This window comes from Barbus barbus (genome assembly GCF_936440315.1).
Source record: "Barbus barbus genome assembly, chromosome: 27".
NCBI classification, from domain to species: Eukaryota; Metazoa; Chordata; class Actinopteri; order Cypriniformes; family Cyprinidae; genus Barbus; species Barbus barbus.
In genome coordinates, this window is record NC_136755.1 from 4,798,224 (window position 1) to 4,826,127 (window position 27,904).

The 27,904-nt window shown below is 38.5% G+C and overlaps 1 protein-coding gene across 4 annotated transcripts; it reads right to left on the reverse strand.

Annotated features, from left to right (window-relative positions):
• Positions 1-3,174: 3,174 nt before the first annotated feature.
• LOC306847699 (NACHT, LRR and PYD domains-containing protein 14-like) lies at positions 3,175-25,078 on the reverse strand. 4 transcript variants are annotated; one of them, XM_079381815.1, is made up of 12 exons: positions 24,788-25,078; positions 21,195-21,276; positions 18,862-18,950; positions 17,187-18,687; positions 14,934-15,101; positions 9,707-9,880; positions 9,347-9,523; positions 8,114-8,302; positions 5,566-5,721; positions 4,454-4,627; positions 4,085-4,131; positions 3,175-4,001 (listed from the first exon to the last, which is right to left on the reverse strand). In XM_079381815.1, the coding sequence occupies exons 2-12, from the start codon at positions 21,263-21,265 to the stop codon at positions 3,376-3,378; spliced, it is 3,372 nt and encodes a 1,123-aa protein (XP_079237941.1). In that variant the 5' UTR covers positions 21,266-21,276; positions 24,788-25,078; the 3' UTR covers positions 3,175-3,375. The 4 variants fall into 4 exon arrangements, with proteins under 4 accessions (XP_079237941.1, XP_079237938.1, XP_079237940.1 ...); XM_079381812.1 differs by having other exon boundaries at positions 17,187-18,950; XM_079381814.1 differs by having other exon boundaries at positions 17,187-18,950; positions 21,195-21,335; positions 24,164-25,049.
• Between the last annotated feature and the right edge of the window lie 2,826 nt (positions 25,079-27,904).

The following is a 27,904-nucleotide window of genomic DNA, read 5'->3' on the forward strand; positions in this document are numbered from 1 at the left end:
CCAAGTAGGAAGCTCCTTCATAGTGCTGTGGTTGAAGTTGCCTCCCTCACTGGGGTCCCCTAAGTAGGAAGCTTCCTGAGAGCAATGAAGCTGAAGCTGCCTCCCCCAGACATTTGGGGCCTCTAAAGCAGGAAGTTCTTTCATAGTATTTCTCCTTCATAGTATTTGGGTTGAAGCTGCCTCCCCCTTTTTTGGGGGGGTCTTCTAAGTAGGAAGCTCCCTAATAATAATAATAAAGTTGTAGCTGCCTCCCCCAGATATGGGGATTCCCTAAGTAGGAAGCTACCTTATAAGAACAAGGTTGAAGCTTCCTCCCCTGTTGTTGAGGTTCCTTAAATAGGAGGCTCCCTTGTGTTTGGACTGAAATTAGGGCAGTATTCTCCCCAATGCCGGGCCTTATAGTAGGTTCCTTGTTTCCTTGTGCTGAGCTCTTTTGATCTCTAGGACTAGAGTTCACCTAAGTAGGAAACTCTCCTATAGTAATGAAGTTGAAGCCTCCCCCAGATATTGGGGTCCCCTAAGTAGGAAGCTCCTACATGCTACTTAAAGTAGGATGAAGCTGCCTCCCTCAGATATTAGGGTTGCTTATGTAGGGAGCTCCCCTATTGGTCTTGAGATTAGGGTCAAATGTAGAGTAGTACCTTTCCCCTCTTAGGGAACTTTAAATAAGTTCCTCCGCTCCCTGTGAGAGATCAGCGTGACACCTGGACTTCAGGGTTAAACATGCAGTTTATATGCAGGATACCTTTCTTGGAGGGTCCTTTGTGCACCTGAGAAGCTCAGGCTGGTCTGTAGTACCCAGCAAGAAGTGGAATTTAGCCAAGTTTGCAAACCCTTCTTTCTGTTAGGCACCTTCGGGAGTGCTGGAATTTTGAGACCTTGTCTAGAGACTGCAGTTTCTGTGTGATGTAGCCTAGCTCTCCCCTTGAGTTGCAGTACCTCTGAGTTGAGTGTAGATATATCCATCCCACTATTTGGATAACTTTAAATAGCTTTCCGCTCCCTGAGCTTGGTCCGTATTCTGGAGTCACTTCCTCCCAACATATTCATTGAGTATTGGTAGCTTGTGCTTTATGAGCTTTCCTTGGTGAGAGAATCTTTAAGGGTTGAGTGCAGAGTGACACTTCCCTCCTTCTCGAGGGTTGTCATGCTGAGTCCTCTGCTCCCCCAGGGCATCACGTCTATGAGCCAATGAGAAGTGACCTTTTTGTCTTATTAGCACCCTATCCTCTTGGCAAGCACATTAAGGGCTCTCTGGAGATTCTGCCTATTGTCAGCCGGGACGAAAACACTAGTAGTGAATCCAACGTGCACACACACAGCAGTGAACACACACACACACCGTGAACACCCGGAGCAGTGGGCAGCCATTTATGCTGCAGCGCCCGGGGAGCAGTAGGGGGTTCGGTGCCTCAGTCGTGGTATTGAGGGTGGAGAGAGAGCGCTGGACATTCACTCCCCCCACCTACAATCCCTGCTGGCCCGAGACTCGAACCCGCAACCTTTGGATTACGAGTCCGACTCTCTAACCATTAGGCCACGACTTCCATTAGGCCATTATGTCTAAGGTTGCTCCCCCTTAGACATAATGACAGGCAGGAGAATTAATTTTATTTCCTTAGCCAGTATTACATTAAAGGTAATGTATAGCATAGAAGGCTAGTGTTACCAAACATTTGAGCTCTGCCTTTGGGATGGGCACTGAATTGCCTGGCCAGGTAAAGAAGGGAGGAAGGTTTTAAAGGGATAGTATCACTCAAAAATGAAAATTGTCATTAAGTACTGACCTTGATACCAGTCGGTACAAAAATTTTAAAAACATCCATTTCCTGGGAACATTTGAGCACTGTTGATATGGCTATTATTGGCTACAATGACCATCGCTTTACACCATTCACTGAGTGCTCACACAGAAGCAAATGGGAGCATTTGGAAGCTGCATAAATCAGCAGATCCATCTATGTGCAGTGGGAAATGGATGTTTTTAAAATTTCAGTACAGACTGGTATCGCGGTCAGTACTTTTGACAACACTGCCCTCATGTTGTTCCAAACCTGTAACCCCTTATTTACACTGCACATGTGATGTCTGCGTCACGTTACTGCTCTGATACGGCCACCAGAGCTGATTGCGGCCACTTTAGTTAAGGCTTGCATTTATACCAGACGTGCTGCAGCATGTTTTAGAAGCAACCCAGAAGCGGCTCTCCGTGCTGCTTCGCTAAAGATAGGCACTTAGGCTGTTTTTGACAGACACCACGTCCAAGCCGCACAGTTCATTTTTTCAGATGCGGTGCCTTGTGGTGTATTTCACGCCATATTGTAATGACCTTGATTACGAGATACCAACTTGTAAAAAGTGTTCATGTCCTCGTAGAACTCACAATTTTTCCCCTTGTTAGGGAACCAGGGTTACATTTGTAACAAGACAATTTTCTTCTGTGCATTGTGCTAATAAATATTTGGGGTAAATCTTAAAGAACCAAAGAAGGCTTTATTTTCTTTATGCAAAATCAAATTTTGTTATTTCTTTCTTTTGATTTTGGGGCGGAAATACCCAGACAGTTTGGCAGGTTTTTTGAAATTCACAATTTTGAAATTGTAAGATCTTCAGGGCTTGTGATCTTACAGTCTTGCATCTTTGCAAAAAAGGCCTAATATCACCACATTTGATGACTTCAAATGTACAGTGTTTCTTGAACTATATATGAATAAAGATTTTAAAATTTATATATATGTATTTGTACTGTATGTGCTTTAATGCACTTGTAAAAATAATAAAACAGTCAAATGTCAAAAGGTTTTGTTTTTAATGACAAAAGAAAGTATTTAAAATGTATAACTTACAACCTTCAGAGTGGAAAAGGGGAAAAAAGATTAGGCATAAAATAATCTTAAGTTTAATCTTAAGAACAATTAGTTGTAAACTGACTCAGGGGAAGACAGGAATCTTTTTTTCTGCTGATTAAGTGATAATACAAGACTTGTTGCAAACTGTTGAAAGCAAAAATGCTACTAAATGCACTATTTGTGAGAAAGTGAGACATTTGTTGAATGAAAATTCTGTTATAATTCTCTAATGTTGTTCCAAACCTGTGTGACTGACAGAAGAACTCAGAAGAAGATATTTCACTACAAGGGATAATTCACTACAAAAATGAACATGAGGGGTGAGTAAATGGTAACAGATTGTTTTTGTTTTTTTTCAAGATCAGGGTTTTTTTTTAAGAGAATGGCTCCCTCTTGTGGATCAACTGGTCTCTCTCTATCAAAGCACATTTAATGAAGTCTTTTTTTAATATGTCTGCAAATCCTGCATACACAGATACAAACACTATCATCAGCTCTTACACAAAAGGGGAGCACATTGGTTTATCTAGCAAGCCTTTGATCCGTTACATCCCTGACAGTCCTTGCAGCCCCTAAACATATCCCAGGGATCATGGTCATGAATACAGAGAGAAGGCGGCACATCCGGTAAGATCTTAACTCCAGCACTAATACTGACCAGCAGAAAGAGAGGATGAGTGAACTTGGCATGGAAAGTGTGGATGAGTTTAGCCTTGTCATGTGTGGTGTTGTAAAAGGACAGAGTTCCTGCTGCCCAGTCCAGATAGACACCAACTCTCCAGGGTGAGCAGTCAGGCAGCCGCTTCTCTACTCCTCCATGAAGAGAATTACAGATGGGAAAAGGGGTGCTCACAAAAATGCCCCAGGATTTATTATTAAGTCCAATGCTACAGGCTGCTGAACTTCCCTTCCTGCTTATATCTTTATAGGCCATTCCTATAGTGGCCCACCTGCCAAACCACTCCAGCTGGAAGAAATGACGGCCGCTAAGACCTTCCCGACTCATGATTTGCTCTGAGACTTTAAACCTCTCTGGATGATGTGGAACAGGTTCTAACAGATTTCTGCGATGAGTCACAAGAGCCTCATCTTTCTCTGACACCTGCACACTTGAAGAAGCAGTGTTGGGATCCCAAGTCAGCTGGCACGCATCTGAAAACAAAGTAAAATAAAGTGTTCTGATCGTACAATTTGATCTGTCAATATCAATTTGAAGTAGAAAACAGCAGACTAACATTGGCATAGAGTTTCCATGTCCCGCTGCTCCTCTAGACCGTCCACACTGTTGATAAATGTTAGTTAAACAGTCAAATTTGAAGATAAATTAATTGATAATATAAATAAATCCGGTAACACTTTATAATAAGGTCTCTAATGTTAGTTAATGCATTATCAACTAATGTTAACTAACAATGAGCAAAACATTTTTTTTAGTATTTATTAATCTTTGTTACACTTAGTTAATAAAAATACAACTGGTCATGTTAGCTCGGGTCCATTAAATAATATTAACAGATGCAATGTTTGTTTTTAATAATGTTGTTAGCCTATAGTTTTACCAGAAAATTAAAAAGACGGAGCTTCTACTATTTTTTTAGACTCACATTAATTTCTCTAGTTGGGTTGCTGGATCTTCCAAAACAGATCTGAGCTGGTCAAATCCTGGGCCTTTAACAGGATTGATGCTCAAGTCTATTTCCCGCATGTGTGATGGGTTGGAAGAGAGAGCCCTCGCCAAACAAGCAGCTCCTGCTTCTGTGATGCTGCAGTGTGTCATCCTTCAGGGAAAAGGAGCTCATATTCACTTATTCCTACATCATAAAGTGATGAAATACACCACCGTTCAGCAGTTCAGGGCTCAGTAAGATTTTTTTAAAGAAGTTTCTTATGTTTAAAATCTGTTTTTATTTGATGGGTTGTGCACTCTCTGGGCTTTGTGATGTCTTGTGTGTGGAGCATGGTATTCAGATCCTGACACGGCCGCTCACTTCACTTCTGAATGAATCGGTCATTTGAACAAAGTGGAATGACTCAATTCATTAAGACGTGACTTGTTGCCACATACTGCCTGTTTTAGTTTCATATTTATAGTATCATTTCATTTTTTAATCAATGTATATTTCAATATTCATTTTTAGAATTATTTTAACCAAAATTAATCAGCACATCATTTAATTAATTAGAATGTGAGTGTACACCATTTTAAACATACAGCTGTTGTTAAAAAAAATCATTTTTTATTAGTTATAAACTCTAATCATTAGATGCCAATTAGTCAATTTGACATTAATGTTTCATTAATATTGATAATACTGTAATTCACTGATATCCATTTTGATAAACAGAAGTGTTTCCTCTCCTTTGTCATTCCATGATCTACTAACAATCTTGTCAATCTTGTACATGTGAAATATTTAAGATCAGTAAAACAGTAAATTTGAATGAAAACACAATTGCACACCTTTAATTACTAGTTCTTTGTTTATTTTTTTCTTAATGCAATTCCAGCATCTATGGCTATATTCATAACCAGAACCAGTTAATCCGTATACAAGTCGATCTATACACAAGTCTGTTATACACTCTAGTGTGTGTGTGTGTGTGTGTGTGGGGGGGGGGGGGGGGGGGGGCTTCATTTCACCTAACTTGCATGTATTTGGGCTGTGGGAGGAACCTTTAATTACTGGTCTATTTTCATCCATTATGTTCTGCTCACCTGATCATCTGCAGTTTACAGCCAGGTTTGCTCAGTCCAGCAGAAAGCAGCTCCACAGAAGAATCTGTCAGGCCACACATGCTGAGATCCAGAGATTTGAGGCTGCAAGATCCAAGAGCTGAAGCCAGAGTTTTAAGAGAATCAGCCTGTAAATGACTGAGACGAAAAACAACAACAAAAACATGAAATTTATTTACATGTGAGGATAATACACTGGTAAGTGTTTTTCCTCAGCTGTGGAAATTCTCAGTTCACTTCCACCTCTTCAATATGTTATGTAATAACATGGTGATTCCTGGGATATTCACACTAAGGCCCAGCCAGTACATTTCCATAATGACCAATGCAATCTACCAAGCCTGTTGAAAAAAAAAACAGCACATGCTGGTGAGGTATGTTTTGAAGCATGGCAGCTGGTTTGAACTTGTCTTAAGCTAGTCGTGTGCTGGTCCTAAACTGGTCTTAAGCAACTAGATCCTGCTCATGACCAACTAAGGACCAGCTTAAACCAGCTCAAACCAGCTGCCATGCTTCAAAACATACCTAACCAGCATATGCTGTTTTTTTTTTAACAGGGAAGAGCAGCGGAAATCAGCGAAGGGTCAGAGAAGAGCCAATTATCATCAGATGTTAATTTGTAATCTACTAGCAACACACGCAAAATGGGTTAAGACATGCTTTTTTGGGGGTGTTAAGACCAGTGTTACATTCCAGGACATATGAATTGGTATTTTATAATCCTGGTGCATGTAATTCATTGATGTGCTGCCAGTGGACCCAACGGCCTGCTAAGAGTTGTACAACCTGAATTCTGGAAACGTTGGGACGTTTATAAAATTTGAATAAAATTAAAACTTAAAGACTTTCAAATCACATGAGGCAATATTTTATTCACAATAGAACACAGAGAACAAAACAATTGTTTAAACTGAGAAATTTTACACTTTTATCCACTAAATGAGCTCAATTCAAATTGAGCTCTGCTAGAGGTCTCAAAAAAGTTGGCACGGGGGCAACAAAGGGCTGAAAAAGCAAGGAAGTTTGAAAAGATTCAGCTGGGAGGACTTAATTAGCATCTAATTAAGTTTATTGACATCAGGTCTGTAACATGATTAGCTATAAAAGGGATGTCTTAGAGAGGCAGAGTCTCTCAGAAGTAAAGATGGGCAGAGGCTCTCCAATCTGTGAAAGAGTGCATAAAAAGATTGTGGAATACTTTAAAAACAATGTTCCTCAACGTCAAATTAAAAAGACTTTGCAAATCTCATCATCTACAGTGCATAACATCATCAAAAGATTCAGAGAAACTGAACCTTTGTTGGATGCCCGTGGTCTTCGGGCCCTCAGACAACACTTTATCACTCATCGGCATGATTCTGTCATTGACATTACTAAATGGGCCCAGGAATACTTCCAGAAACCACTGTTGGTAAACACAATCCGCTGTGCCATCTGCAGATACCAACTAAAGCTCTGTCATGCAAAAAGGAAGCCATATGTGAACGTGGTACAGAAGCGGCGTCATGTCCTGTGGGCCAAGGCTCATTTAAAATGGACTGTTTAAAAGTAGAAAAGTGTTATATGGTCCAAATTTGACATTCTTGTTGGAAATCACGGACGTCGTGTCCTCTGGGCTAAAGAGGAGGGAGACCTTCCAGAGTGTTATCAGCGTTGAGTTCAAAAGCCAGCCTCTCTGATGGTATGGGGGGTGCATAAGTGCATACGGTATGGGCAGCTTGCATGTTTTGGAAGGCACTATGAATGCTGAAAGGTATATAAAGGTTTAGAGCAACATATGCTCCCCTCCAGATGACATCTATTTCAGGGAAGGCCTTGTGTATTTCAGCAGGACATTGCAAAACCACATACTGCAGCTATTACAACAGCATGGCTTCGTAGTAGAAGAGTCCAGGTGCTGAATTGGCCTGCCTGCAGTCCAGATCTTTCACCTATAGAGAACATTTGGCACATCATTAAACGAAAAATACGTCAAAGACTATCACAAACTCTTCAGCAGCTGGAAACCTATATCAGGCAAGAATGGGACCAAATTCCAACAACAAAACTCCAGAAACTCATAACCTCGATGCCCAGACGTCTTCAAACTGTTCTGAAAAGAAGAGGAGATGCTACACCATGCTAAACATGCCCCGTCCCAACTATTTTAAGACCTGTAGCAGTCATCAAATTTAAAATTAGCTAATTTTGTGCATGAAATTGTAAAATTTCTCAGTTTAAACATTTGTTCTCTATGTTCTATTGTGAATAAAAGATCGGCTCATGTGATTTGAAATTCTTTTAGTTTTCATTTTATTCAAATTTAAAAAAACGTCCCAACATTTCCGGAATTCGGGTTGTAGTTTTTGTTGTATGTTTTGGCCTATTTTCTGTGCTCCTCCATGTCCTAATCTAGGTGACTGGATCTACCAGCTGCTCCTCATCAATGTTAACAGGAACAAGTACTGGAACAGGACAAGAAAGTGAGTACTGGAACAGGACATACATAATATTTTGTTGTAAAGTGTTTTTTCTGGACTACTTATCTTACTGTGGGCAAACTATCCGCAGTGTCTCTAGTTTGAAGTGAGTATCCACCAGCAAAGAGAAAAGTTGCTGAAGTTCAGGAGATCGTGGTATAAAGAATCTTAGTTCAAGCTCTCTCAGATGTGAAGGATTCTTTTGAAAAGCAGAGAATAATGCTGATAATGTTTCCTGCTGTACAGAAGAGAATTCCAACCTGCAAAGAGAGTTAGGAGAGTTAATGTAAACTTTTCTCTGTAGATTTCATATCATTCTTGTTTAAGAGTGAGCACAGAGCACATCTGAGGGGTCATGAACAGTGTAATTGAATTTGCCTTGATCTTTCGTTTTACATGTAACAGGCCAGCATGCTATAAAAACATCCTCTAAGTTTCAGATTTCAAAACTCTCTAATTAGTTCAGAAACAGCTTATATTAAAACCATATATTTTTGATTGATTTATTTTTGGGTGTTTTAGGTCAGTGCTGAGTCTGATTATATTGAATCTAATGAGTAAACATGTTTTTACTACTATTGCATTGTCTGTTCCAGATGGTTTAATATATACTCAGCATTTATACAGTTTTAACCCAAATTACCCATGCTGTTTTCAGAGTACGTCACAACAGCATCCATCAATTATTTTAAAATGCAAAACTGTTAGCCAATCATAGCAGTGGCCGTTTACATCTGTGTCTTTAAAGGCTTCCCACCTACAAAAACAGACTGTTCTGCAGAGACAGTCAAAAACTTCTAAATTATGATGTTTTTTGATGTAATATTTTTTTTACATAATAGGGAACATTATAAAATAATTTAAAAAAAATACAGTTAATGACCTGTTTAACTCAGCCAATACCAGTTTATCTAACTGATGTGCTGGTAAAAGGGTAATCTGAATAAGATTACTGTACTAAACATTTACAGTGCAGGAAAATGTGTTTCAGTTCTTAAGTGACAGTAGTTTCTTAGTGGTGGAATTTTGGAAAACTTAAAAGAAACCCTCTCATCTGTGATTTCAAAATGTAAATATTCTTCGTATATCATGTCTATTAAAGCAAAAGTTTTATTTTTAATTCTTAATTAAAAAATTATTTAGATATTATCCCAGTTTATAATGCAGGGACACTAGTAAACACACAAATAGTTGATTCTCAACAATATAAAAAAAAGCTGTTTGAGTACCTCAACCTGCAGAAATTACACACTTCAGCTTTAAGGAAACAAATCTGTGCTTCAAAAACTTCAAAAATGATTTACCTCAGAACTTTTATTTTGAAGTTTGGGTGTCTGAATGCCTCCCACAGAAGCTGTAAAGCCTGATCTTCAGATCTCTGACAGCATCTGCTCAAGTCCAGCTCTTGCAGATGACAGGAACTGCTACAGAGAGCTCCGGCCAAGATCTTACAACTTTCTAAGGTTTCTATTCCTTGTAAACTGGGGAGCACAAAACACAATATTAATGAATAATGAATGGAAGTACGTTAATAGTATCATGCACCATGTTAAGTCTGTTTCTATCATGTTTCTAACACAAATGGAGGTTTAATTCTTAGATTTAGTGATTCGTTCCGATAAATAATGATCACTAATAAAAATAATGTAACATTTTTTACTAACGTGAGTTTCTCGAGATGACAATCCGGGTTCATTAAGATTTGAGAGATGCTCTCCACTGTCCTGTCAATATTGCGGAATGAATCCAGCAGCTTCAGCTCTCTCAAATGGGTCGGGTTCAATAAAATCCCAGAAAGCAGAGGATCAGCATTCATACGATAACCAAACTGTGGTGTGCTAAAGAGAATATTGTAAAGAATGATGATACAGGTACAGAATGTTTTAATTAGAGATGAATGAATGTGAAATACCACCTGGATATGATTTTAAAATAAATAATATGACATGAGATCAGTGTTGTGCAAGTTACTTCCAAACTGTAATACATTACAGATTACTTGTTACTGTTATTTAAAAGTAATTCCTTACCTTACAATATTTACTTTCACCAAAATATCTACAGAAGTAGAACTTATCATTCTAAAATGACAACATGTACTAGAGCCCTGCCCTAATGGCAAAGTGTTTATATTTCGTTCCGGCTTTTCATTTAGAAAAAACGTTTGGAGCATTTTTTGTTCATTAAATAAGTTTTTTCTTTCTTAAAGTAACGACCAAGCGGCCAGCGGCAGACCAATTATAGCTTATGTTTGATCAATTTAGCCTTCTCAAATCATCATGACTTGCCTAAAATAAAATCTATAGATATACTAAAACAGTTCAAGCATATAACGATCTTTAAACATTAAACCTAGATAAATGTGCGCTGCATCAGTAGTTTGTGGAGCGCAGGACATGGAGGCACCAGCGCAATCAATTGCAATTTTTTTTAAATGGAAACAACTTACGCCGTAATTTTTGCTCATAAAGGTAAGAGTAATACATCATTCGTAACTGTAAAGGGTCTACTTTTATTTGTGTGCACTCACAATATCAACAAAACGTCGTGCTTTTATCTTGAACAGGAGCGCTTCACAAAAATGAACCGAAAGTCAGCAAATACATGCCTCACAGACATGATAAATATATCTATAGAAAGCTTTAAATTACTACTTAATGAAAACAAAAACTATTTAATACAATCGTTATCCGTGAAGATGCACTTCTCTCTAAAGGCGCGTCTAACGAGGAGATGGTGAATCCTTACTATTTTCCCCGGACACATTCATGGTAATTATTTTTGCTGGGACTTTTGCTTTATTGCGTGTATTTGAACGCAGAACTCTTCAGCTTTGCTGACGGCTCGCTGCTGCTGCGGGACACTAAACACCGTCGAGTCGCTCTTGACAGTCGCGGCAGCACGGACTCATGTTATTTCCACCAGCGCAGCCATTTTTTTCATCAATAATTGATGGATGTCTAAAATATAAAGATAAGGAGAAGCCTAAAACAGGCCCGGCCCACGTCTGAACTATGACGTTAATATTGGCCCAAAGCCCGGCCCTAGGGACATAAAAAAGTCGGAGCCCGACTTTAAATTAAATAAAAAAAAATACAAAATGGGGCTAAAAGTGTGTTGTAACGCAAGCATTACTGAACATGTACCGAGTAAAATATTACTGAAAATTGATTAGTAATGCCCTACACTACTGCATTACAGCAAAAAGTAATCAGTTACTGTAATGCATTACTTTTGTAAAGCATTATTCCCTACACTGCATAAGATACAGATTGTAATGTGAGGGAATCGTGACAACAGAGATATGGATCCAAATGCAGGCTTTAATACAAAACGTAATCAGACATGCAGGGTCCAGAACCAGCAAACAGTAGCAAACAAAGTAATCCAAAAGGGTAATCCAAAAACAAGCGAAGGTCAAGGCAGGTAGCAAATGATCATAAAACAGATAAAGGGTGCTTCTCAAATAGAAGGCTGCATCCGAGTCCTTCCTAGTTCAGTCCTTCAGAGTCTTGTAGGCTAGAGTCCTCCTAGGCATAAAACGCTAAAATGAAACCGTCTAGTAAGTGCGTTTGGCTATGTCACAAGTTCCTGCCCTCATCGTCATGGCACGAAAATACTAATAAAACTTAAAAATACTTTGTATTGCAACTCTTTATATTATTTGGCTTTCTATTAATGCAATTACAGCTGTCTACAGTCTCCCCGTGGCTTACATTATTGGCACTTTAGCATTTAGTGAGTAACTCTTCGCAAGAGTGCTGAAAAGCACAGCATTTGGTAAAACAGAAAACAGAAGAAACCTACACAGCAAGAGCAGCTCCCAACCACAAAGAAACGTCCATCCTCCTCCAAGAACCAGACAGGACTCGACCCCTGGAGCACCATCACAGAGCTACGCCACAGAACCCTGCAGCCGCCGAACTCAATCAGATAAGACACATGCTCAACATCATCTGCTCCAAACTTGTCAAATAATATACACAAACACACACTTAAAATGACTCTGTCAATATCAATGTGGAATATTCAAGGCTTCAATTCAACAGCCTTTGGACTAAAGAGTTCAAACACAGAATTCCAGAAGAGCATCAAAGAGATGGATATTATAATTCTACAGGAGAGGCAGACGCCATCACCCACTGCCCACCCAACTACAGAGAAATCATCCAACCATCACAAAAACTCAACACAGTGCGACAGGGAAGAGACTCAGGAGGACAAATAATCTTGTACAAATTTCCACAACCACATCAACACAGTAAAGCAAGGCAAATACTACACCTGGCTTAAAATCCACAAGGAACTGCTCCCATCCAGAAAGATATATTCATATGTGCCATATACATCCCGCCATCAGAGTCCCTCTACTACAGCAAAGACATGTTCTCCACATTAGAGGAAGAGACAAGCCACTTCCAGGCCCAGGGAAACGTGCTCATCTGCAGGGACCTGAATGCAAGAACAGGACTCCAGCCGGACTTCACCGACGCACAACAAACTGACTGTTATTAATAACACATTCTCCCATATCCACAGAAATAACCATGATCATATAGTAAATAAGAATGGAAAAGTCCTCCTGCAGCTCTGTCGAAGCCTGGGTCTGAATATGATCAATGGTAGGTTACGAGGAGACACTTTAGGGAGATTCACATTTTGCTCACCTCTTGGGAATAGCACAGTTGATTATATGATAACAGACATAGATACTTCATCTCTCAGATCATTCACTGTTAGAGAACCAACCCCTCTGTCTGATCACAGTCAAATCACTGTGTATCTCAAAAAGTCAGAAAATAACAGTAAGCCCAGTAAGCTGTACAACATCAGAAAACAGAAAACAGCGCTGAAGAATATAAGAAAGCACTTAGCAGCCAAAAAATACCAGCGCTGGTAGATAACTTTCTAAATAACAGCTATGCTCACACCAATGAAGGTGTCAATCTTGCTGTCAGAGATATAAATTACATATTTAAAAACAATCCAAATTGAAAACAAAAAATGGAAAAAATCAATTACCCAAAAATGACAAAAATTGGTTTGATCAGGACTGCCAAACTATTCGCAAAAAACTGAGAACATTGTCAAATCAGAAACACAAAGATCCAAATAATGCAGAGATCCGCCCTCTTTACAGTGAAACACTAAAACAATACAAACATACAACTGACAATAATCGAGAAGTCAGTGAACACAAACCAGTTTTGGGAATATTGGAACAATCTGAAAAAAACTGATCATGAAGAATTGGCAATCCAAAATGGAGAAATATGGGAAAGTCATTTCCAAACATTGTTTAATAAAGTACAAACAAACACAAACTGTAAGCAAATTCAAACAATCAACCAACTGGAAAAACTAGAATTAACAATCAAAGATAACCAAAACCCATTAGATTTCCCAATAACTGATAAAGAACTTAAAGAAAAAATCAAAAACCTCCAACACAAAAAAGCATCTGGACCTGATGGGATATTAAATGAAATGATAAAACACACAAGCAGTAAATTCCAATTGGCCATTCTGAAACTATTCAATGTGGTTCTGAGTGTAGGTTACTTCCCTGACATCTGGAATCAGGGCTTGATAACACCAATCTTTAAAAACAGAGATAAATTTGATCCTAACAACTACAGAGGCATCTGTGTGAGCAGCAACCTGGGAAAGTTATTGTGTAGCATAATAAACGCTCGACTATTAGACTTCCTCATCACACACAATGTACTGAGCAGAAGTCAAATTGGATTTTTACCAAATTACCGTACATCTGATCACATCTATACATTACATACTCTAATTGAAAAACATGTTAACCAAGATAAAGGTAAAATATATGCATGTTTTATCGACTTCAAAAAAGCTTTTGACTCAATTTGGCACCAAGGACTATTTTACAAAATTATTGAAAGTGGCATAGGAGGTAAAACCTATGACCTTATCAAATCAATGTACACTGAAAGTAAATGTGGCATAAAAATCTGCACCAAACGTACAAGGTATCTTTCCCAGAAGCGTGGAGTGAGACAGGGCTGCTGCTTAAGCCCAACATTATTTAACATTTACATCAATGTATTGACACTCAGTCTGGAGCGATCTGCAGCCCCTGGCCTCACTCTACACAACTCACAGATCAGATGATCTGGTTCTGCTGTCTCCCACTCAACATGGTTTACAGCAGAACCTGGACCTGCTAGAGCAATACTGCCACACTCTGACAGTCAACCTGAAGAAAACCAAAATTATAATATTTCAGAAAAGATCCAGATCCCAGGGAACACAACACACATTTACATTAGGCACTAACCAGATGACATCACACTACAACTACCTGGGTTTGAAAATCACATCCACAGGAAACTTTAACCATGCTGTGACAGAACTGAGAGATAAAACACGCAGGGCCTTCTACGCCATAAAACGGCAGTGTCCTATAGAAATCCCTATTAGAATTTGGCTGAAAATATTAGAATCAGTAATTGAGCACCATTGCCCTCTATGACAGTGAGGTGTGGGGTTCTCACCAAACGGGAAATTTATTTTTGATTTAAGCATTGCATCATTAGCTTAGAAACTAAGGCCAACTCAGTTACAATTTTGAGCCATTTTGGGTTTGCGTGCATTGTGTTGCAAAATTGTGTGCTGACAATAATTCATAATGACACATTCTCAGGATTGCAGCAAAGGGCACAAGATAGAACATTCTGTAACATATTAGATTAGGAACACTAAGTCGCAAAGCATTCACTACATGATGAAGCCTATTAGAATTAAGTTAGAATGCCCCTATAATTCAAGTAATGAAAGTAAAGAATACCTGTGTATGAGTGTTTATTTTTTATATTTATCACACAATTTGTTCCCGTTTCATTTGCTGTTGTATGAACTCACCTGAGTATCTCCACTTTGCAATTAGGGCTTCTCATACCAACGGCTAATAGACTCAGGTTTATTTTACTGTGGGCCTTTTTCTCGATGTCAATCTCTCTGATACGATTGGCTGGTGATCTCAGAGTTGAGGCGATCAGTGCCCAGCTCAGATCTGTGGCCTCATCCAGTCTTAGGTAGAAAGAAAGATCATTTATAGGTTAACTGACGTGAAATGCTAAGTAAAATGCTAAATATGACTGATGTCTCGTGTTATTTAGGCATTTGTTTACACTCACTGAACATCCTGAATTTTCATTTATCTCAAAGGTATACTCTGTATTTTTTGTTTATTTATGTAGCACTGCCTGATATGGCAGTGGTGGCTGATATTACAGAAATGTGATTGTATATTTCATGAGAGAAGGTGCAGCGTATAAATAACTATAATTAGGCTAATGATATGATGAAGTCTTTATATATCATTATGAACATTTTTAAAAGATATATTCTGAATCTTAACCATTTTTTCCTCACTTTTTGATATTTTCCCATAAGCTTATCCATCCTGCATATTCACATTAATTTTACTTTTTTTATTATTTGCTGAATAAAACTTTTCACATGAAGAATCCAATTGCCATTAGCCTCCTTTCAATACAAACTGTAGGTTTGTTTTATATACAGTTAGGTCCATATATATTTGGACACAGGCACAATCTTTATTATTTTAGCTGCTGACCAAAACATATTAAAGTTACAGTTATATAATAGCTTTAATTTGAGGGTATTCTCATCACAACTGGAGGAAAGGTTAAGGAATTACAGCTCTTTAATATGTACCCCCCCCCCCCTCCTTTTCAAGGGACTATAAGTAATTGGACAGATGACTCAAAAGCCATTTCATGGACAGATGTGGGCTATTCCTTCACTATTTCTACACCAATGAAGCAGGTAAAAGGTCTGGAGTTGATTCGAAGTGTGCCATTTGCATTTGGAAGCTGTTGCTGTGAACCCACATCAAGCGGTCAAAGGAGCTCTCCATACACGTGAAAAAGGCTATTTTTAGGCTTCAAAAACAAAACAGATTCATCAGAGAGATAGCAGGAACATTAGAAGTGGCCAAATCAACAGTTTGTTACATTCTGAGAAAAAAAGAACGCACTGGTGAGCTCAGTAACATAAAATGTCCTGGACGTCCACGGAGGACAACAGTGGTGGATGATCGGAGAATCCTCTCTATGGTAAAAAGAAAAGCCCTTTCACAACATCCAGCCAAGTGAAGAACACTCTCCAGGAGGTAGACGTGTCTCTGTCAAAGTCTACAATCAAGAGAAGACTTCACAAGAGCAAATACAGAGGGTTCACCACAAGGTGCAAACAAGGCCAGACTTTGCCAAAAACATATAAAAAAGCCAGACCACTTCTGGAAAAGCATTCTTTGGACGGCTGAAATTAAGATCAACCTGTACCAGAACGACGGCAAGAAAACAGTATGGAGGAGGCATGGAACAGCTCATGATCCAAAGCATACAACATCATCTGTGAAACATGGTGGAGCAGTGTGATGGAGTGAGCATGCATGGCTTCCAGTGGCACTGGGTTACTGCTGTTTATTGATGACATGACAGAAGACAGAAGCAGCCGGGTGAATTCTGAAGTGTATAGAGATATACTCTCTGACCAGATTCAGTCAAATGGAGCAAAGTTGATTGGGCGGAGCTTCATAGTACAAATGGACGATGACACAAACATACAGCAAGAAAAAGAAGAGTTTTTGAAGGTAAAAAAAGTGAAATATTCTGCAATGGCCAAGTCAATCTCCTGATTTCAACCCGGTTAATCATGCATTTCACTTGCCAAAGACAAAACTATAAGCAGAAAGACCCACAAACAAACAATAACTGAAGTCAGCTGCAGTAAAGGCCTGGAAAAGCATCAGGAGGATACCCAGTCTCTGGTGATGTCCACGAGTTCCAGATTTAAGGCAGTCATTGCCTGCAAAGGATTCTAAACAAAATATCAAAAATGAACATTTTTTTTATGATTATATTTATTTGTCCAATTACATTTTGAGCCCCTGAAAATGGGGGGACTGTGTTTAAAAATGGTTGTAATTCCTAAGCATTTTATATTTTCGTTCAACCCCTTGAATTAACGCTAAAAGTCTTGATTGTTTTATTTTAATTCTATTCTGGTGTCATACAGAGCTGAAATTATGAAAATTGTGCCAGTGTCCAAATATATATATATATAAACACACACATTTAAACACACCTGAGGACTCTGGAGATCTTCATGACAGGCAACAGTCTCATAATGGCTTCATCTGCATTAGCGTAGTTCCTGACATCGAATACCAGTGATGTATCCTTAGAGGTCAGCAGAGTAGTTGCTATATTTGACCACTCTGAAGGAGTAACGTGCACATCCTCATCTATTTGAAATTCAACCTGGCCTTTATTCTCAACCACAGGCAGGGCAACGTCAAGCTCCTCCAAACAGCGAGAGAGATTAACTGAAATCTCAAATAATGGCTTTGCCTTGACTTTCTGTAAAATATTTTTGACTATATCCTCTTTCCTTACATGAAGAGATGTATTTTGGAAAAAGCAGGACAGGAGCTTGTTGCTTGGACCTGCAGAGATTCCCAGGAGAAAGAGGAGAAATATGTCTAGTTGGCCAGTTTTGCTCCTTAAAGCTCTGTCCACTGCTCTTCTGTGCATATCAATTGGTACTTCTGTAGGACTGAGCAACTTTTTTGCTTTTTCTGCAAGTGTAAAAGACATTACATTTCCCTTGCTGGGTTCATAATGCACAGCAACATACAATGCTGCCAGGAACTCTTGAACGCTGGGATGCGTGAAGCGGTACATTTCCCCTAAACCCATCAGGTTCTGCTTTTTGAAAAACATGGGCCAATCTTCAGAGAGTTTGACAAGAAGAAGAGGATCAGTATTGGTTTCTCTCTGGTCCTTCTCAATAAAGGTCAGCTTGTCCTTTTCCAGCATGTGCCAAGCCAGCTTACCCAACTTAAGGATCTCCCCAGCACCCGATTTAGTGGACTTTTCCACTTGTCTCTTCATTTGAATCAGGAGAAAATGTGTGAACATCTCTGTCAGGGTGAGAGGAGGATCTGTGTTGTTACTGTTACTGAAAAGCTCTTCCAAAACAGTAGAAACCATCTGACAGAAGAATGGCAAGGAGCGCATGGTGTACAGGGTTCTGGATGATTTCATGTGAACAGTCGCTCTCACGGCAATGGCTTTGTCACACACTTCACTTCTGATATGATCTTCCCACTGCAAGTCATCAAACCCATGAAGTTCAACCACCTTCTGTATATGTTCTGGAGGAATTAAACCTGCATCTTTTAGCCTGGAAGTGACCAAGATCTGGGCAGAAGGAAGAAGGTTCCCTCTGAGAAGATTCACCAGCATGCAGCCTACAGAAACCTGTGTCATTGGGTCAGTGCATGTCTTAGTGCACTTAAAATGAAGAGGAAATCTAAATTCACCAAGTCCATTCCAAATAAAGAGGATCTGAGACCGTTTGAGCATCTCTGGCTTCAATAAGTTTGGAAAGAGCAAATCTAAGAGCTGCATCAGGCTGAATTTCTTGTCATGTAGTATGTTCAGCTCACAAAGGTGAAGAGGAAACACAAAATCAATGTGCTGGTGTGTTCTGCCATGTGCCCAGTCTAAAACAAACTTCCTCACAGCTGATGACTTGCCAGATCCAGATATTCCTCTCATCATAATGGTGCGGATACGGCCATCTGTAGAAGAATGAGGCTTCAGGAGATCATCGTATTTAATCATATTTTCATCTTTAATGTCCTCATTGTAGGGTCTTTCCAGCTCACGCATCTCATGGGCCATTTGGCCATCCAAATGTGTCTTGTTTGACACATACATCTTCAGTGGAATGTCATTTGGAGCCTTTAGAGTACCTTCATATCGCTTTCTTAAGTTTTCTTGCAGTAAAGACTTCAAAGTTTGGATATCCTCTTTAGGAGTTTCTTCATCAGCAAGTAAAGAACTGGAAATATGTCAGAAATGTGTTCAGTGAGATTGTATACAAAATAACAATATACCATACTGTATACATTATTCTACCTATACCAATCTCATTCTACCTGTTTATCATGTGCGCGATCAGAAAGAGCATGATAAACATATCCCTTGCTACAGTTTATTTACCATCTAGACTAAAAATAGCTGCTATAACCCCAGTGCTAAAAAACCTGGTCTTGATAACATAGTCCTGAGTAACTTTTGACCCATTTCCAACCTTCCCTTTCTTTCTAAAATGTTCGAAAATGTGGTCACCATACAATTACAGTCTCATTTGGACAAACACAATATGCATGAACCATTTTAGTCTGGTTTTCATCCTCTCCACAGCACAAAGACTGCTCTTTTAAGAGTAGTCAATGACCTCCTTCTTGCTTCTGACTCTGGTGCCCTCAGCCTCCTGGGGCCTGTACCATGATGGTAGATGAACAAATTCAGAGTTACAGGATTAGTTTTGAGTTGACAAAACCAAACCACTCCAATCCGGCTCTGTTGGTACCATGATGCGGATCATCAACTTTCTTTGTCAACTCAGGCTTTGATCCTGAGTTTGTGGAGCACGTGCACATGAATGTGTGACATCACTGGCGAAGAGCCAATCACGAGCCTTGGTTAAAGGTTAAAGGTTTTGCTAAAGGTTAAGAGATTGAAGAATATGATGAATTTAAATGCATTTACAATGAAAAAAGTACTTGTTCATGAAAGAGGACAAACAAAATAAATGATCTTGCTTTATCAGTGCAGTCACAAGTGAAACTTGTTAAGCTAGTTTATATAGTTGGAAATATACAGCGATAGAGACTCGAACATGTAAGGTCACAGTCATTTTTAAAGCGTTACCTATTGATTCTACAACTTATTTATATTACATACGATCTGTATATATTAACATTCATTTAAAATAAATGATTTATAATAACTATATAAAAACTAAAATTGCTTGTGTGTAATGGATTAATAATAATATAAATCATATAATTATATAAATCATATGAAATAACTCTAAGTAATTATCATTAAAGCCAGACATTTTTTTTAGTACTAGTGACCTTTAATTGGAAGCAAGAGAAACTGGGGGAGTGACTTTTTTTTTGTGTCAGACATGAGTCATTTTGCTCTCATCTGACTGGTCAAATTTCAGTTTGAAATCTCTACTCAGAACATAAGCAGGTTAGCTTGGAGTGTAAGTAACTATGGAAATTAATGCAGCTAAAAGCCAAGCCACTTTCATGGTACCTAAAACCCAGGATTGGTGCAAACTAAACTGAAATCTACCTGGCTAGCCAGCTAATCCGGCTTCATGGTACAGGCCCCAGGATCTGAATGCAGCTTTTGATACTGTTTGCCATTCAGTACTTCTATTTCGACTATGTTCTATTGGTATCACTAGTACAGCTTTTCAGTGTTTAACTTCATATCTTTCAGACAGGCAACAATTTATAATCACCAACAAACACAAAGCTTGCACTGTCACCGTTTACTGTGGTGAACCTCAAGGATCTGTTCTTGGTCCACTTCTTTTTTTAATCTATACTTCCCAATTCTGTTTTTCCTCTTCCTTCCATTAAAGCCCTTAATCTTTTGCAATTAGTTCAAAATGCTGCTGCTCGTATCGCATTCAGTTCAAAATACTTGTCCTAGTTTCTAAAGTGGTGCATGGATTTCGAAGATGATAAATGGGGCAGCTTTTTCAAGCAATTTTGCTTGAGCACTTTCACATTGAAAATGGGTAACAAATTTCTACCTGGATAATTTAGATCAGTTGTGGGCCCTGTGTCTCACTTGGTTGCCCGTTGACGGCAACATTGCTCAAAATGTTGCCCTGTGTATCATCAACTTACAGATCCGAGTTATGAGAATTTGCCTGAAATACCCAAATGCCTTTTGGTGGTACAGCGTTCAGCATTTCAGCTCCTAAGCTTTGGAGGAAGTTTCCCCAAATCTTCTGTGCTGTATCCTTTAAGACTAAACTGAAAAGCATTCACAATATGTTTTGCTAACTGATTGTCACACCTTGACTCAATTCGTACCCTGTCTTGTATGTTAAATGATCAACGCCTGACTGCCTGTTCCCTGAGTGTATTATTTGTGTAATTTCCTTATATTATGTAACATGTCCTTGTGTTTGAGAAAGGCACTATAAATAAAATATTATTATTATTATTATTATACAAAAAGACTAGACAGGACAGTGTACAACAAGACTTACCACGACTCTGTGGACTGAGTATTCATTTTTGTTTGGTCTTCAAGAACATTTTCTTTTAGTTTTGATGCCATCGTAGTCAGCGCTGCAAATGCAAAACACACTTAAATACACAGGGTCTCATTTAGCATCTCTTTAAAGATGCTAGTGTAGTGGTTACAAATTTGAAAAAAAAGAAATTAAATGTCATTAATGTGTGACCTATGTTGTGTATTAACTAAGTCTGATCTTTGTGGATAACGATTAATATTTCCTGCCAAGATTGGTATGGACGATCGATTACTTCTGTCTTTGGGACTCGTTCACCTGCTGGGGGAGGGGGCGCGCTGCTCAAACAATACAGACTCAGAAGATGAAGCAGCAGCTCCGTGCCCTGTGTCTTTATTAATTGTAATATTTTCCCTCACCAGGTATGAAGTGTATAAACTGTCGTTGAAATTCGTTTTATGTATGCCAGTGCTGTGAAGATGGCAAATGTCATACACTAAAGAGTGTAAATAGTCCGTAAATAGATGTTTAAAAAGTTCGGGTCAACCACATGAGTACCACGCGCTCCATGTGCTAATGGCGGATTACGTGATTACAGAAATGTGAAAATGGAGTGAATTTACGGATATATAATGTGTTTTGACAGTTAATATAAAATATAAGAGTTATAAGTTTCAAGTGAATGTGTTAAAAATAGAAATCAGTTGCTTCTTGAGAAAATGTACTGAATGTGTTTGTGCAAATAGTATGTAAAAAGATATAATTAATTTTTGCTAACCTGTGCTACAATTCCAGAGCTCATATAAGTAGTTTAAGAGAGTTGAAGACATGGAACATGGTACATACATTAAAATGTTAAACAGAGTTTCATATATGGCTGGGGTCGACAATATAATTGGCCCGGTGGCCCGGACGTACTTTTAAAACCTTTTAAAACCGTCAGGGCCACCAGATCGCTCCAACCACTAGCCCGGTGGGGCCAGTAAAAATAATGCCTCGATTAAAAAAAAAGTCTAATTTCACATTAATTACCTGTGGTTCTGTGTTTTGATTTCTGTTAAATCGTCTCGGTAACCACCGCTAGCAGGTTACGTGATCCCGACAGCCTTACAGATGCAGCGGGTTTATGCTCGCTCCCGCGGTTACGCGCGCAAACTGCACACTGCTGCTCAGCACCTACCTATAGCTACTATTAAGCTAGGCTACATGTTTCTGAAACCCCCATCACCCGGCCAAACGCCGGGTAAAAAAGAGAAGGCAAGGAAGAGAAAATCACCAGAGGAATTGAGGGAAAGCGAAAGGGAATACGAAAAGAAAAGGCAGAGAAAGTTTCAGCCCCAGTGGCGAGACCGCTGGAATTGGCTGGGCTTAGGGGTGTGCGATATGACGATTTTTGATCTTGGACGATAAAAAATGTCTCCACGATCTGCTTTTGAAGAAATATGGTAGTATCGTGCTACAGCACACATTCTGTCAAATACAGTTCTGGCGCCGCGGTCTCTATATACTGTACAACAGGACATACAGCAGTAGAGTTACTCTGACAGGACACTGCACTTATTCGCGATCGCAAAAGTACATTATTTGCACACAAGCCTTGCTGGTTAAATGTTTAATTCACGCGCTGGTCTGACGTGCGCTCATACACCTGAAGCACGCGCGCTAAAAAGCCTGTCTAACAGCGCCTGATTACTCAACTAACTTATCTTCTGCGCTAATACTGTCAAAACACACAAGGTTTACATACAGACTCAGTTGGTTATCTCTAAAATGAAAGTGAATAGTTAAGAGAGAAATGGATGCGTGCCTGTATATTAGATGCGTGCAGCTCTTAAAGGGACAGGACACTAAACATGCTGCCGCTTGTCATTAAAGGGATAGTTCACCCTAAAATTTAATTTCTGTCATCATTTACTCACTCACATGTTGTCCCAAACCTCTATTAATTTCTTGTGCTGAACCCAAAAGAAGATATTTTGAAGAATGAGGGTAACCAAACAGTTGCTGGTCTACATTGACTTTGATAGTAGGAAAGAAAAATCCTATGGAAGTCACTGAGGACCAGCAACTGTTTGGTTTTCCACCTTCTTCAAAATAGCATTTATGTTCAGCAGAAGAAAGAAACTCATTCAGGTTTAAAACAACTTTTGAGTAAATGATGGTATAAAAATAAAACATTATGACAGAATTGACAGACAGATGACAGAATATTAATTTGTGGGGGAACTATTCATTTAACGTTAACAAAACAACAAAACGCAAAGAGAAAAATCACTCTATTCTTGACTGAAAAACTTTAATACAGTTGCTTTAGGAATCAGTCTATGTAGAGTTTTATTTTTATATTTGTTCATTCAATTTCATTGAATGCTCTGCTAAATACACCTATTGTACCTGAAAATGAAGAAGTTTGTTTTATTTGTATATTATGTGTATTTGTAATGTGTATCTTTGTTCTTATTTTTTAATAAGAAAGATAGAATGATGACAAAGATTTTTATCTTCGCCCACCAAAAAAAATTAATGTTATTCATGTTGTTCAAGCAAACTGTTCTTTTTCGTGATTATTGGGATCAATACCCGACGCGTTGACCTGGGCCAGTGAACTTCAAAAGACACTGGCCCGGAGGGCCAGTGGCAAATTTCCCTTATTGTCTACCCCTGTATGGGTATTGTATGCCATAAATGCATTAGTATTCATAATGTACATTGCATTCCAAGTGTTTACTACAATTATATGTTTAATTGGTGTAAAACATAACCTGATGAGAATATGTATTTAAGTAATTTCAGATTGTTCTGTAGATTGTGACTTCTGCTAAGGCGATGTTCCTGTGTTTTATGTTCATTGATACATGAATATGCAGAACTAATTGCATTAATGAAAAAAAAACAATACAGACTCAGAAGATGAAGCAGCAGCTCCGTGCCCTGTGTCTTTATTAATTGTAATATTTTCCCTCACCAGGCGGTGAGGGTGCTACACTAAACTACACATAAATGTCCCAAATACCTGACAGGTATCACTGAAATTAAGTCACACCTGTGACACTAAACAACAAATATTAATCTATACCGAATGTGTTAGGCCATTATTCTGAAACACAGAATTAAATTTTTGCATTAAGAGCACAAAAGTAAATTCAATCTGTCTCTAAACCAAATCTTTATTTTATATAGCTACTTCATAGCTCCAGGCATGGGCAGGGGTGGGCTAAGCCCACGGTGCCCACCCAATCAGAATTAGATAAAGATTAGGCCTAAGTTATTGTTTTTAATTTTTTATGCAGTGATTAAAACTGTATTGAGCGAACTGTATTTTAAGAAATTTAAGATATAGCTGACTGCCCCAGCAATAATAAAATAACACCAGAATATTGCAGCATTTTTCTTTTATTAGCTAAAGCAAGCTTCAGTCTGTTGCAGAAAAACAGAGGCTGAGCGGAAATGGGGAGTTTGTGAGTCACGCGCAGTTTTATAGGCTACAGGAAGTATAGCTAATATTCGATCTAAGCCGTGTTCACGCCTTCTTGCTTTCACTTTTTACTACTTTAGTTTTTTACATATTCTCTGTATACTTTGACCAAAAAATATATAACATGGATTACCGCAGAAATGCGATGATATGTTGATTGTTTTCGACAGGATTCACCGGATCTCGATGTGACTACAGAGGAACAGGAGGAGCAGAACAGCTCGGTTTAAGAACGCAGTCAGCTTTTAAAAGGAAAAAAATAACTCGTCTCTTGCTGTGCCATGTTTTGGCGCTAGTGGCGCATCTTATATTTTAACCTTACAGTCTATTAGGACACATAAACGCCTCTTTTCATTCATAGTGATGTTTTCCTCCGCTCTGAACAAAATACACACTGAGAGACAAGTCCTAAGGGACCGTCTGCAAAGTGCGAAACGCGAAAAATGTTACTAATAAAATATTCAATACATTTACTGTAACACACTGTAGTGTCACCAGATTCAGTTCAAACATCACTGCTCTCCTGCTGGTTATACTACAATACTCATTCCGAAATTAATTACTTTTTGGCACATTTTTCAATTAATTGGAAAATAGTTCATAACTTCACTGTTATTAGGCATAATAATTAATAATTTTACTGTAACACACAATTAATTGCTTTGCCACATTGTTTAATATGAAGAATAGTTAATAACTTTACTGTAACACACTGTACTTCCTGCTGGTTATACTACAACACTCCTTGCTTTTAGGGCTGCAACAAACGATTATTTTTATAATCGATTAATCGTCGATTATTTCACTGATTAATCAGTAGACTTCGATTGAGTATTCAGCATTTGCAATTAGTTAAAATATTAAGTTATACATATTCTAACATAAAAGTCACTTCAGCTTTAGAAAAGCATATTATGTAATTACAATTATTATACAATTAATTGGTAACACTACAATATGTTTCATTAGCTAACATTTGAAACAAAAATACTTATATAGCATTTGTTAATCTTAGTTTATGTTAATTTCAGCATTTACTAATGCATTATTAAAATCACAAGTTGTGTTTTTTAACATTGGTAAATGCACGGTGAACTAACATGAACAAACAATAAACGACTGTATTTTTATTAACCAACATCAACAAAGATTCATTCATAAATGTAATAAATGCATTGTTCATTCGTGTTAGTTAATACATTAACTAATGTTAACAAATGATACCTTATTGTAAAGTGTGACCATTTCTTTATACAAATAGATGTGGAGAGCTGCTCTATAACAGAAAATCAAGTTGTAATTCTAACTGAAAGCTGCACATACTCTGGGTGTTCATGTTTAATACCGTAAAGCTCCTTGAATTAAGGCTATCTATTGCATAAAGTACTATATAAATAAACATGATGTGACCGGACTTTACTGGAGTAACGTTACGTTACTCAACTGTAGAGCTCATGCAAACATCCACATTGTTGTAATTAGATGTATTTTTAACTACTGCTTTCACACTGCTGTCAGTTTTTGTTGTGTTCATTTCGTTACTGAGAGGAAAGCGTGCAATATATATTAACATATTCATCCAAACGCCGCTCAAGTTCGGATGCATTTTCTCTGAAGCGCTATTGAATTGCATCCAGGAGGGCTGAATTATAGCTCAGCCCTTAATCCTAATCCTTCGCCAAAGCGCAATGGATTGTGGGCAATTTTAGCCATTAGAATGTGCACGGATCCACACTTCAAAAATCGACCTGAAATAGTAGACCATCCGGGGAATTTTGGCATACTCTTTTCAACATACTATGCTTTGGGACACACTTGTAATCTCACATACTATTTAGGATGGATAGTATGAACATTGGGACGCAGGGTTGGTCTCAGCCTCAGACGTCATGCCCACGGACCGTTGGATAAACGTCTGATGCATATGGCACACTTTCCAGGAAACACTTCAGGAATGTCGAAGTCGTCATCTGACTGGTTGAATTACACCGGATTTCCGGGAGGCGCGAGTGCCGCATTTATATTCGGTCCACTGGGAAACAAAAATGCAATGACGCCAAACCCCCTCACGAAAGAAGAAAGCCGTTGTGTTTACAACTGTGACGACGAGCGCTTATCAGGGTCAACTAAACGCTGGATTTTCAAAAGTGTGTGAAATATTTAATGTTCGCGGCATATAATCTTTAAAATACATCCGAGAGTTTCACACACCAGTTTGTTATTGTGGCAACATTTACACACCCCTAAACGTGACGCTAAACGAAACGAACGATGATTGTTTGTTTGACATGTCGGTCAAACGGCCTCACGGGCGGGCCTTGGCCAATGAAAGCCATCTATTCCAGACCTTCAGGTCTGGCTACGCGAGACTATATGAGACTACTCGACAACAAAAATATTTATCGACAGTTTTTTATTGTCGACGTTGTCGATAATGTCGACTAATCGTTGCAGCCCTACATTTTACTTTTACTGGTGTTACCTTACAGTACTTCTTTGGCAAAAATAAAGGTTTTATAGAAAAAATCACAGTAACACCAGTGACACAATGGCTGCATCCGAAAACTGAAAAATGTTGCCTTCAGAGGACACATGCCAAGGTAGGAAGGCATCAAGGCACGTCTCAATCCAAAGTTAGCTTCACTTCCTGTCTCATGAGATACCTTCATCTGATCGATTTTTGAAGCAGATGTATCCTGCGCTGCCTTTGATATCCCACAATCCTGTGCGTTCCATTCCGTTATGGTTGAGCTAAAAAAAATAAAGAGGGCGTCTGAAAGTTACATTTGGTTAGTTTGTGTTTAAAGGTATATTTCTGATTAACTTTTTGCATGTTTGATGTTATTTCTAGTGAGAAAATAGTATTATAGAATTTATAGTAATATTTGTTTAGCTATCACCAAAACTCGTTTTATTTTGTTGTACATCATTAAACCGTTGCTGCCTCAGAAGCCTGTCCTGTGAGCCTGTTTCGTGAGGTGCCTTAGTGCAAAAACGCTGCCTGCAAAGTCATTAGGCTTGTTCGACTTCATACTTCATAAAAGATCGGCTGCCGCCTGACAAAAACAATGCATTCTGGTTCTTCCTCTTATTATTATTATTAGTTTTATGGCGGATTGCAATCCTGACTTATCAGGTGCATACCGCCACCTACTGTACCGGAGTATGCAGCATGGATTAGCCTATATCTCAATGAATATACTTAAGAAAAATAAAAAAATCTAAATAAAAAATAAAATAATAATTTCAC